The 12884-nt window shown below is 46.2% G+C and overlaps 2 protein-coding genes across 2 annotated transcripts; both read left to right on the plus strand.

The window, feature by feature from the left end:
* Window positions 1-1867: 1867 nt before the first annotated feature.
* On the plus strand, window positions 1868-4377 carry LOC124673748 (28 kDa ribonucleoprotein, chloroplastic-like). The gene is made up of 5 exons (XM_047209788.1): window positions 1868-2206; window positions 2334-2432; window positions 3001-3276; window positions 3745-3975; window positions 4083-4377. The coding sequence occupies exons 1-4, from the start codon at window positions 1883-1885 to the stop codon at window positions 3898-3900; spliced, it is 855 nt and encodes a 284-aa protein (XP_047065744.1). The 5' UTR covers window positions 1868-1882; the 3' UTR covers window positions 3901-3975; window positions 4083-4377.
* A 3277-nt stretch (window positions 4378-7654) lies between these two features.
* LOC124678276 (E3 ubiquitin-protein ligase Os04g0590900-like) lies at window positions 7655-9542 on the plus strand. Its single transcript, XM_047214190.1, has one exon. It carries the CDS (start codon window positions 7928-7930, stop codon window positions 9107-9109), a length of 1182 nt encoding a protein of 393 aa, XP_047070146.1. The 5' UTR covers window positions 7655-7927; the 3' UTR covers window positions 9110-9542.
* Window positions 9543-12884: the final 3342 nt, after the last annotated feature.

Raw genomic sequence — 12884 nt, forward strand, 5'->3', positions numbered from 1 at the left:
AGCGGCGTTCCTAACAAACATGAAGTTGTCGTGGATGCTCCTGGACTTGATGAAGGCGCTTTGGGCCGGCGATATGATGTCATGCATTATGGGCTGCAGTCTCAAGGCCATAGCCTTGGAGATGATCTTCGAGACAATGTGAATGAGACTAATCGGGCGAAAGTCCGTGACCACCTCGGCCCCCTCCTTCTTGGGCAGAAGGACAATGTTGGCCCCGTTGATGATGTGCATGTTGTTGATACTTCAACACTTAAAATACGTAACGGCTCAAAAGAAGACACATTTCAAAGAAGTAACCACCAATTACTTCTAGAAGATGAGTGGCACAACACGCCAACCTTCCTAGTTCCTACATATAAGACCATGATGTTATTTGGGGCGAAGGGGGCCCATGCCCCCCCCACCTCCACATAATTCATTTAACACAATACCCTTGAAAAAATGCGCTATGTTTACATATGATATTCAAATTTCTGGTATTAGGCTTGGTGAAATGGTAGATCAACCCCTGCACAACAAGTACTTCCATACATCAAGATAGGATTGCTGAAATTGAAGTTGATAATTATTCATAATTATGAACCTAGTTACACCGAATGGTGATATCTCCTTGTTCTGACACTGGTGAAGCCGATCCAGTAGGAGACCTACTTTCCACCCTGTCAAGTTCGAGCGCACTTGCTCTCGGTTAGCGTGTTCTTCAGCTAACAGAGAGCATGTTGATCAGAGGTTGCCTACGTCAGACCACTGCCGTGGAAACGACGAGGGCGATGAAAGCGCTAGAAGTAACCCGCGAATCATGGTTGAGAGCAGCATTGTAGGAAAGAGATCAACGTGTATTGGATCTTGGTATGAGATTTGGGAGTGGTGTTCCTCGGCTGCCATGAGACCGTCTGTGTCTCTCCCGCCAGTGGTCACTTTGGCTCCAATGTCCACGTCCTCCCTCCTTTTGATGCCCCCTCCCTCCCATGGAGGAGCAATTGTGGAGATGGTATGTTAGCGCCTTCTCCATCCCATCTCATCGTCAACCTAGATCCTATGATGGGTTTCTAACTTTCTATGCCTCCATCCTAAGGCGCGCTGCCTTACCCTTCATTATGGAGATGGCGAGGTCATTGATGTGTGCTTCCTCTATATCCACGCTGGCATGGATCTGGAGATCCCTTACCATCCCAAGGTGGGAGATCAAGATAGGCCTGCAAGCTCTCCCGCCCCTCGGGTAGTATCTTCGGGTGTTCCATCCATGGATCTTCGATCTGGCCTAGGCATTCAATAGCAGCTGGCGTATGTTTCACTACCCGATAGCTCGTTCTAAGGTTTCTAGTTTTGCAGAATTCTTCGTGGTTGCATCTTTTGGCTGATGCACTCTCCATCTGGATTGATTCAAAGTTGTTTGTATGCTTCTTGCATGTTTTCTGTGGTATTGCTGAAGAGTTTAACGTTGTCCATCAGAGGGATCGTATGTTCAGGTTTTGAGTCAGTAATAAACAAGTGGTTTCTTCATTCATAATCTTCGGCATTATAAAAATTAGAGGTTGGGCCGCCCTTGGTGGGCTCCTAGCCGGTGAACTGCGGCCCAATAGCGTTTGAATCCCGGCCCAACTTAATGTCTAGTAAGGCCCAAAACCCGCTTCAACGGAGGCCCAGATCATAGCTCTAGGTAACCGTGGCAAGACCGGCCGCCACCACAAACCATCGCCGTCTTCCCTTATCCCGCCATCCACGCTCGCTTATCCGCAACCAAAAGAGTAGCAGACGGAAAATTTTCAGTCGAACAGGACACCAGTGTCGCCGCCGCCGCGCCGCCTCCAACTCCCCAATCCCAAACCCAAACCCCGGGAGGACAGAAACCGCCCGCGTCGCAACCTCCGGCGAGCCACCAATGGCGCTCTCCCTCGCGCGCAGCAGCCCGCACCCCGCCGCGGCGCTCCCGGCGCCCCGCATTTCCCACTTCGCCACGATCCTCCACTCCCCTCGCCGCCCCTGCCCCGGCCTCCGCCTCCGCCTCCGCCTACCGGCCGCCGCCGTCGCGGCCTCGTCGCCCCCGGAGGCGCAGGCCGCCGAGCCCACGGCCGCGGCGCCGGAAGGGGACGCGGAGCCGGGGAAGACGCGGCGGAAGATCTTCGTGGGCAACATGCCATGGACCTTCTCCGCGGCGGAAATCCAGAAGCTCTTCTCGGAGTGCGGCGTCGTCAAGGACGTCGAGGTGAGAGAGACGGCGCCAGACCCATTCATTCCAATCCAGCCTGCTTTCGTCGCGCTCTTACGGATTTTCTGTACTGACGCGCGCGTTTCTGAATTCTGACACGAGTTTCTGTGTTCGTTTGGCCAAGGTTATCAAGCTGAAGGATGGGAGGAAGAGGGGGTTCGCCTTCGTCACGATGTCCACAACCGAAGAGGCGGCTGCCGCGGTGGAGAAGTTCAACGAACACGTGAGTGTGTTTACCCGGTTTGCTTAAACATGTTTTGTTTTGCGCCATGCTATCAGTACCTGCGGCTAAATGATGGAGTACTAAACAAAACATGCGGCCAAATGTTGTTTGGACATGTCAAGTGAAAGATGGCTCAAAACTTTACTTTCATGTATTCATTGCTCTAACATGCCTTCCACCGGACAATGGTATATGGAGGCTAGAACTTACAGTTTGAGGAATATACAAAGTATACAGTCACAATTGATGATTATACTGTGTACATTTTCTGTACCGTATTCTTATGAGATATGGATGGATTAAATAATTTCAGCAGCTATGTGAATATTACAAGCTTGTCTTCACAAGGAGATACAATTTTCTACAACCTTACTTCATGCTTGAATTTAACACAACCTCACAGTCTGGTGTAACTTAGGTCAATTGAGCTTATCATTAAAATACTGACATCTTGAGGTTCCCCCAAAATAACATACTTGCTATTCCCGGCAGAAATAGCCATATCTGATATTTGAAAATTTGACCATAAAGTTCTTATGCTAGTTTTTGCATCACCAATCCTTTGTAGGACCTCATGGGAAGGATCATCAAGGTGGAATTCTCGAAGAGCTTCAGAAAACCTGCCCCACCTCCATCTCCAGACACCATTCTGGCGAAGTACAAGCTTTATGTGTCCAATCTTGCATGGAAAGCAAGGTCTAACAATCTGAAGGAGTTCTTCGCACAGTATAATCCAGTTTCTGCTAATGTAGTCTTTGACGATAAAAAGTCAGCTGGGTATGGTTTTGTTTCTTTTGGAACGAAAGAGGAAGCTGAATCTGCTCTCAGTGAACTTGATGGAAAGGTGATAATCTTAGAAACAGTTACCTATCAGTTTTACAGTTCACACGGAGGATTGAGATCGATCATTCATTATCTAACTCTGCAGTAATGTTTAACCTGTCATGCTTGATGCAAAGATTTGTCATTATCTATAGTTCAGAAATCTGTACTGGTTTCTTATGTTCATTTATGTTCCTTCTGCACTTGGACTGTATTTTTTTCCCCCGTGTTGTTATGAATTTGTTCAAGTTGTATACTCTAGGTTTAAATTTCTCTGGAGTAGCGGCGAAATGCTTTGCCAGATATCAGTTTATGAGATGCATTACAAGGTCGCTTGCTTGAATGACATGAAAAAATTACTGCACAATTAGATGATAAGACAGTCTTCTGGCCTACCTTTTCCGTACTTCGAAAATCAAATGGAAGAGATGTTAGACTACAAGCACATTAACTACTATGGTGTTTAAATTTCTATTTCTTTGTTTGATAGGAACTTATGGGAAGGCCTGTTCTCCTGAGATGGCGGGAGGATAAGGAAGTTTTAAAGGCTGATGGTGAAGTTGAAGGTGTGAAGGTTAGCGATCAGCCAGAAGGTGCTGTGATTGACAACAGTGCTGAGGAGGATGCTGAAGATAAACAGGAATAGTCTAATAGTACTGTGCTGGGAGAAAGTTGAAGTAACCTTATTGATAAAGTGCAGTTGCGGAAACTCATTGTACAGGTAGGGAGTTTTTTTCTATGCTACCTGTTGCATGACTAACATATTTATCATTTCTCCTGGTCATATTATTTGGTACAAATTCAGATATGGTGCCTTTTTTCTTGTAGATACAGAATAGAGGTGGTAATTGTAACCAAGGACTGAAAGACTGCAAATCGCTTTCTGCCTCAATGCCGGTAAGGGAAATGGGAACAAAGCTTATTAGCTCAAATTAAGGTGAAACATTGTCCTTGAGTATCTTGCTTCAATATTTAAAGGGAGTGATGTGTTTATTGTAATGGTCTGTACTTATTTATAGTTCATTATGACCATGAGCTGTCTCCTGCTGAGATACTTGTAGTTTCCTGATTTTGGATTCAGTTCACCATAATATTTCTTAGCTTGCCAATCAGCTTTAGGCAATGAGGTGTTCTCAAATTGCAAGTTAATTTTGTATCTTAGTTTTGTTTTTTCCGTCTAAAAGGGGAAACCCTCCTGATTTAGATTATTAAATCCAAGAACCAGTTCCGAAGGTCTTGCGAAAAAAAGAAACAGAAACATGCAGCCAAACGTTGTCAGACCATGCCATGCAAAACATCAAGGCATGGCCATCAAAATGAAATCCAGAGATGAAAAAACCACTGAATGTCTGGATCACCCGTTGCAAATGCGACAGCTAAGACTTTTTTTTTATTCTTAGCATTTTATTTGGGGAATGGAAAGCACAGGTACTATATTTGTTCCTACTTTGTCACAAACCTGCCGTGTTAGACGGCCCATCCTTTGAATGTGATTTCTGCCATAGGTTTCCTTGTCAGTCTCTGATAGTTCTCATCTCTGGTATTTTTATTACAAGTAATCATTCAACGAACAAAGATCTGAAATGCTAACAATGTTGAAACCACTAACAGTCAAAAGATAATACACACAGTATAGGAGTACACCGTAGCTAAGTATTTCTTTTGTTTTCACTATCATATATACACTTATGGTAGGCAGTGATACCTCAATTATAGTCGTTGGTGTGAATTTGGACGGCATTTTATATTAAGATTAGAGCATCACTACTGCACACTAAATAGTAAAGAATCCCAGTCCTGATTTGGTTGCTAATGATGCTATTGGCTGCTACCTTGAATTCCAAAGCTTGATGGCTTCATTGGCAAGCCTAATAAGCGGCTCCCAATTGCAATTTGCAAATCTGCCTAGGCTAAGAAAAATCTAGCTCAATACTTTTGAAGCTTTACTCTAATTTTAACTCTGTTTTGAGGTATTTCTCTACCAACTTCAATATACTACTTAAGCACCTAATCGTTGGTTATATGACCTGCTTTGAGCTATGCTGAGGTTTATGGTAATTTCATTATCACTCAGTACTGTATGGTATGTTAGAACCAGGGCATTTGTTTCATTTATTGGTCCCAAATAAAGTTGTCTAGGAATGATCTTAGTCCACAACAGTAGGCTATAATTCTGATACTACTTAAAAAAGTAACTGAAAAGTATAAACTGAATTCAGTTTAGCCCCTTTGATATGAATTTGATACATGTTGGTAGGCTCATGGCTGAAGAAGTAAGTAGCACAAAACTAACTTTCTGTGGTGTCTGTTCAAGGATGATTGGAGGAATAGGGTGGGAAGTTCGAACATATTCAATTCAAGATAGTTCAAATGCTAAAGCATCGGTTTCGCAGATTTTGAGGGCAAATTTAAAGAGATCGATTTAAATTGAGATCTTTCATTTCCCAAAAGCGATGAGGTTTCTTTGAAATATTAAATTCGTAAGGATCATAGTTGTATAAGTCATCGCTAATTGTGGGACTGTGCTCTAGGGAAAGAAAAGGACGGTCCTATTGTGGTCCACCACTTCATCTGACTTGTTTAACAAACCTTCCATTTAACCAATTCAAGGAATGTCCATGGCCTGGGGAATCGAGGAACTTTTAAGATAGCATTTTTAATGTGCACTAATTGTTCTCCATGAGGGGCTATATGGATACAATCATGGTGGAACTCAAAATCAGTTGAGTTGATTCTCTTGATATAGTTACTTTGTTGGTGCTGACGCTTTGCATTGTCATTTCCCTTTTGTTTAATTTGATTAGGAATAGTATCCAGAACTTCCAGAAATTGATATGGACAAAGAGTGAGTATAATATAGTGCTTTATATTATCTAGAGAGCAGTTGTATTTCGATGTAACATTGATAGCCCCAATGTGTTCTAAAAGTATTGATGGCGCATTAACTTATGGCACCATCGAATATAATGTTCATTGTTTCCTTACGATCTTTCATTATTTGCTGTTTGCCTGTTTCTATATTTCGTCTTCAGTTACATTTGATTTACAAGTATAACTATCCAAATCATCTGGAATTACTTGTTAGACTCCTTTGTGTTTATTCTTATGATCAAGAAATCTGCTTAGATCACCTGCCGATAAACTGTTCCCAACTAACCTTGGTACATGTGGTATAATCTCCTTTTGTCTAAATTGAAACACAATTCTGTTTGTGTTCTTCAAATGTGAACACAAAAACCAATTATGCTTTTTCCGCGTTCTTATGTTTCCCTCATTCCCTGGTTCTTTCATGCACTATTCGTCACAGTCAGTCCCTGTTCCGTGACAATGATGTGTTGATCACTGAAAGAAAAGAAACGAACCTATTTTTTTACAATTTAAACTAATTCACAGTTTGACCAACTTTTCTCTGTAAAACCTTGGTTTGTCTTCTGCTTTTCTTGTCTGAAAGATATTTACAGTTCTCTGATTCATGCACGCATTTAGGCTTGATCTGCATACAGGGTGAGGTCATGAACTGTAGTTGTATGGGTGCATTCAATCCAAATTTCCATCTGAGCTTAGTTGACACTGCCCTTTCACTTGGAAGAAATAGAAGAGGGCAGTTTATTTCATACCAAAGCAAGCAATTAAAGGCTTAAGTTGACACAACCACATGATTGGTGTCAGTAAGGGAGAAGTAAGGGTGAAGAAAGCTGTCAAATAGTACTGGTAATCATTGTCTCCAATTGCTTGAGGAGAGAAAAACCGTACCATTTAGGGAGAGACTTCAAAGGACAGTGAAGGTTTAGCAGTTTAGCTTTGATGAAAGTTACTTCTTTGACAGTTAGCAAAGCTTTAAATGTTCCCTTAAATATCTTTGATCAGATAACTTTGGAATTAGAGCAAACTTTTGCTTTCAGACACCAAATCAATGAAAAAATGAAAATCGTATAGCCTTGTCATCCTAGGCCCTAGTGGAGAATGAAAAAAAAAAGATAGAATACACAAGACCTTGCGAGTTGTCAGGCTGGGAGAATTCAAGAGATTCGATTTCCATTTTTTTGGGAACTACCAGTAGAATATTGTGTCGGTAGGGTACACTTGAATACTTGATGAGCAATGCCCCACCCCTCGCGTATTATTATTATGCTTATGTTTTTCCTGTTCAGTATGTTATGTAATTATATCCAATGGACATGTTCTCTTTCTCTTCTGTCGTGTGAGGCAAAGAACCAAGGAAGTTAAAGAGGAAAGGAACGGGAGCAGGCCAAAGGAAAAGAAAAGGAAAGAAGAACGGCAGCACCAAAAACAAAAGAAGAGAAGGCCCCAACAACCTCCATTCCACCACCCTCACTTTTCTTTGCAGGCAATCTCTCCCCATCTCCCTAGTCTCTCCAAAAGATCCCCATCAACCAGTGGCATCATCTGATCTCTCTCTCCCATCCTCTCATCACAATTCCATTTCCCAATCTCGAGAAAGTGCCATAGAACGAGCACATACACAGATGCTCACCTGTCTTCTTCCCTCACCTCATCCTCACAATGATTTGGCCTGGAAACTCACAGAGATCCTCTGCTAGTACTTGAACACATAGTCAGTCTCGGACTGAGTGTGGTAGTTAACATCTTCTTCCTTCACCTTTCGCCACTCTGCTGTTGCAGCTGCCAAGATTTCGAGCTAGAAGGAGGCAATGGCTTCTTCGCCTCCTGCAATTATTGGGACAGAGCCCACCTGGGTCCCCTACGAGCCAACCAGGGACTGCTCCCAGGGGCTGTGCAGCATGTACTGCCCGCAGTGGTGCTACTTCATCTTCCCTCCGCCGCCGCCCTTTGACCTCGCCGACCCCAGCCAGGACGACTCCTCCGGCCATGTCTTCTCCCCACTTGTAATTGCAATCATCGGTGTGCTAGCAACAGCCTTCCTCCTTGTCAGCTACTACACCTTCATCTCCAAGTACTGCGGCACCTTCAGCTCCCTCAGGGACAGATTTTTTGGCTCCCACTCTGTTGCCGGTGCCAGAGGTGGTGGAGGCAGTGGCAGTGGTAGCGGTGGGAGCGGCCACGGCCAGTCGAGGAGCCAAGAATCATGGAATGTCTCGCCGTCGAGCGGGCTGGATGAGACCCTGATCAACAAGATCACAGTGTGCAAGTACAGGCGCAGCGATGGATTCGTCCACACGACAGACTGCTCGGTCTGCCTCGGTGAGTTCCACGATGGGGAGAGCCTTCGGCTTCTGCCGAAATGCAGCCATGCCTTCCACCAGCAATGCATTGACACATGGCTGAAGTCGCACTCAAATTGCCCCCTCTGCCGCTCCAACATTACATTTGTCGCCGCTGGTGAGGTGTTGCCGGAGCCAGAGCTCTGTCCCCCAGGCCAGAGCGGGAGAGGCACACATGAGGTGGTTGTGGTGATGGAAGACTTGGAAAACATGTGTGAAGAGCAGCAGGACAGTGGTAGCGGCAGTGTTGACAGTGATGATCATGAGGTGAAGGATGGTCCGGAGGGAATGGAGGAGGCAAATTGCATAGCCGAGATCAGAGAAGAAGGCGTTCCACCAAAGATGGGGTGTGCATCGTCGTCAAACCTGCAGCGTGACAGCCGGATGTCCATTGCTGACGTGCTGCAGTCCACCATGGAAGATGAGCTGATCGCAGCCAGGCAGAGTGGGCTCCTTGCAGGTGACCATGGCACGTCAAGGCGGTGCCGCGGTGAGAACAGCCATGGACGGAGTCGCAGCAGGCGCGCATTGCAGGACGCCCCAGACTCATTGCCGATGAAGAGATTGCCGCCCAGTGGCAGGTCTTGCTTGAGCAGCAAGAGTGGCAGGGGAACTGATTCAGATCATTCAGTGCGAGGTGGTCAGTCGTGATGTCCTTAGCCAGGATCCTGGACAAGATAGGATCCCGTCTGTTTGCGTGATGGGATGCAAAATAGGGAAGCAAGGACCATCATCATAATTTGGAGATGTCGTCGTCTTGTGATAATGTTGATTTCCCGCAGTTGCATGTGATGCTACGGCCAAACCCTTCCTTGGCGATGTTTGGGTAAGATCTCTTGTGATGATAGTTTGGCAGGCGTTGGATCTTCTCGTTTTTTGCTCTTCCGTGTTACAATATGACATAGGTCGTCTCCTCCACACATTTCATTCCTTCAGTGAACATGTTTTACTGTGAGTGCAGTAGAAGGCTAAAGTTTTCTCCGGCCTGACCTGTTTTTCTTGCCTTTTGTGTGTTTGTGGCTTCACCATTCGTTGCAAAGTGAGTGTGGAATCCGAAGGATCAAATGTTAGTATGAAATATTGGTAGTAGTAGTAGTTTGTTCTAAAGAACAGAACAAGAGTTTCGTTGTTCTTTTGCATACGGCACCCTTTTGAGCTTAAATTCAGGGACATGTTCTATATTTATAGCACTGATGGAGCTATGGCGGCTTATATTAGCAGACAGGCAGATATAAGTATATTTCCGGTCTTTCTGTCGCGGTCCATGAGTTAGTCTAGTCCTAGCAAAGTCGCAGACCGACATGGACCTAATCCCGAAGTTGAATTATACAATGCACGTCTTCTATCCGGGACTCATGATGCTTGCAGCATGGTTCTTCTTAGTCAGATCTCAGTCTCGGATTAACAGGAACCTGATTCCCCGCATCCACTTTGCAGCAAAAGGAATGTTAATTTAATTCGGCCAGTGGCCACTTTTGTTCCTAGGTGAATGCAGGTTACGGACAGTAGTGCTGTGGAAGCTAGTTTCTGTAACAGCAATCATGCTGGAATCTCGTGGTTAGGCCTTGGGCTGCATAACATGTGTTTCTGATATTCCAAATCACTGGCTGGGGTTGGTTGATGTGGCTGAGGCAAATTATTAATCCACGTAAGGCTCTATGTAATATCAGTAGAGATGATTGTTTTCTCTAGTGTTTCGCGCTCGCAAAGAGCACTGGGAGCTTGAAAATGACGTCGTGGCTTTCAACACACTTGATTGAGTACCTGAAGGCTTCTTCACCGGAAACCTGGCATGTCGCATCATAGCCATGCTGAAGCTTGATTTGGCCTGGTCGTATACGGAGCACTGAAAATACTCTGCCTAATGACGCATTGTAGTATGCCTAGTGTGTCGGGCTTTAGGAGCATCTCCACCGGCGAACCCCGATAGCAATTTGGGGGCCGGGGGCGAATTGGGCTCGCACCGGCGCGCCCTATATGGCGCCGGCCAATTTTGGAGCCCAATAGAATCGCCGGCAACCCCGTGCCGGCCCCTTCGCCAAGGACACGAATCGGGCGCGCCGGCGCCTCACGGAACGACGATTTTCGCGGGTGGGGGCGCCTTGTCAGCGAGGGGACGTGGCGGTTCGCATCGGAAACGATGCGGGGAGGTTAGTCATCGGCGTTAATGGCCTCCCGCACGGAAACCAAAACGGCGAGGGCGGTGACTGGCCACGCGGCGGCTACCTACCTTACCCACGCGCCTTCAATGCGCGTCCTCCGCCTTTCTTAAAACCACACCAGCGCGCACTCCCCTCTTTTCCCCGTCGTCCATCACTAGCCGCCGCCGTCCTCAACCTCTGCGCGAACCACCATCCCGGCGATGGCGCACAACGACCAGGCCGGCGGCAGCGGCGGCGACATCCTCCGCTCGACGCAGCTCACTACTAGGAAAAAGGCTTTCAGTGGCGCACCACATATAGCCATCAGTGGCGCACTAGTGGTGCGCCACTGTTATCACGCCACTGCTAACACATAGTAGTGGCGCACTAGGGGTGCGCCACTACTAGCCTAGATACCTGTGGCGCACTCCCTGGTGCGCCATTGACATGCCCACCGATGCGCCACTACTACTCCAAAGTGGTGCGCCACCGTTGGTCGAGGCGGTGCGCCACCACCGTGTAGAAGAGGTGCGCCACCGCTGCGGTCTTGCGTGCGCCACCGGTCCAGCTAGTAGGTGCGCCACTCGCTGCGTGATTACGTGCGCCACTGCCCTCTCCAGGACGTGCGCCACCGCTACTTATCCTTGTGCGCCACTCGCTAGTCTCGGAGAGGATCACGGGGCAGTGCGCCACTCGGATCAGCAGCGTGCGCCATCGCTACTTAGTGGTAGTGCGCCACGGATGGTCCACTAGTGCGCCACTCGCTAAGATTTCGAATTTTTTTTTTGTATCTTGGCAGGTATTTATACAGAGTTGTATATGACAAGTACAATAGCACAATACAGGATATATAACAACATATAAACAACAGCACAACTTATCCATACATAGTTCTTCACATTAGCCCCACATGATTCACAAGCATTCACATTAGAGGTTACAATGCAAGTTACGGTGTTACAAGTCACAAATGAGCTAGTAGTGGCACAAGGTCGATCATCTAAACTAGCATCACATAGAAGAGAGCTAGAGTCACTACTAGCACCGTCCCGATGAAAGTGGTCTTCATCCGGTTCCTCCTCCGCTCCGTCCTCTCTCCCGCCGGATAGCGTGCGTATCCGTCTTCGGCCTCCGCTCTAGTGGTGTACCCTTTGTAGCTCGTTACCGCTAAAACGGTGAACCTGTCTCCGACACTCCTCCCGGCCGTTGTAGACTCCGGAACCTTGCCCTTGTACACGACATACCACGTCATATCTGCGTACATATGCACAAGCCAAAGAAACATTAGTGCACGCTCATAGATGTTTGCAACGAATAAGAGCAAACTCAAAAACGATCCAAGTAGTATGAACTAAAAGGCATGCCTCATACATTGTTGGTCGGAACAAATATTAACATTTAGGGACGGAGTAAGTGAAACCAAGTAGGATGCACAAGAGATTGATACTTGTGTCATCGCACCAGGTTCACTTACCCCTCCCCAAGTGTATAGGTGACCAACATTCTAATCATCGGCATTTTGAGATACCAAAGCAAATGGAAGAATGACAAGGGCCTCATACTTTGTCAGTCCAAACAAATATTAACATTTAGAGAAGGGGTCAGTGAAACCAAGTAGGATGCACAAGAGATTGATACTTGTGTCATCGCACCAGGTTCACTGACCCCTCCCCCAAGTGTATAGGTGACCAACATTCTAATCATCGGCATTTTGAGATACCAAAGCAAATGGAAGAATGACAAGGGCCTCATACTTTGTCGGTCAAAACAAATATTAACATTCCGTGATGGCGTAAGCGAGGCCAGGTAGGATGCACAAGACATGGATATTTGTGCCATCACACCAGGCTCACTTACGTTACCACGGAGTGTACAAGTGACCAACCATTCTAATCATCGGCCAATGCAATTAAGAAGTGCCAACTCAAATAAGAAACAAGTAGCTAGTATGAACTAAATGGAATGCCTCATACATTGTTGGTCGAAACAAATATTAACATTCCGGGACGGAGTTAGCGAGCCGGTAGGATGCACAAGAGATTGATATTTGTGCAATCACACGAGGCTCACTAACACCGCCCCGAGTGTACGGTGACCAAGCATTTTAATCATCGGCATTTTGAAAATCTCAAAGCAAATGGAATGACAAAATGGAATAAGTGCCTCATACATTGTTGGTCGAAACAAATATGAACATCCCGGGATGGCGTTAGTGAGGCCAGGTAGGATGCACAAGAGATTGATATTTGTGCCATCACACCAGGCTCACTAGCGACACCCCGGAG

Source organism: Lolium rigidum, chromosome 7 (assembly GCF_022539505.1).
Source record: "Lolium rigidum isolate FL_2022 chromosome 7, APGP_CSIRO_Lrig_0.1, whole genome shotgun sequence".
Classification (NCBI taxonomy): Eukaryota; Viridiplantae; Streptophyta; class Magnoliopsida; order Poales; family Poaceae; genus Lolium; species Lolium rigidum.

What these genes read in the sequence shown, in the direction of transcription:
- LOC124673748 (XM_047209788.1), top strand. Translation starts at nt 1,883, where the DNA reads ATGGCGCTCTCCCTCGCGCGCAGCAGCCCGCACCCCGCCGCGGCGCTC. An exon ending in GCGTCGTCAAGGACGTCGAG is followed by an intron (nt 2,207 to 2,333) that starts GTGAGAGAGACG and finishes CGTTTGGCCAAG; the next exon opens with GTTATCAAGCTGAAGGATGG. An exon ending in TGGAGAAGTTCAACGAACAC is followed by an intron (nt 2,433 to 3,000) that starts GTGAGTGTGTTT and finishes AATCCTTTGTAG; the next exon opens with GACCTCATGGGAAGGATCAT.
- LOC124678276 (XM_047214190.1), top strand. Translation starts at nt 7,928, where the DNA reads ATGGCTTCTTCGCCTCCTGCAATTATTGGGACAGAGCCCACCTGGGTC.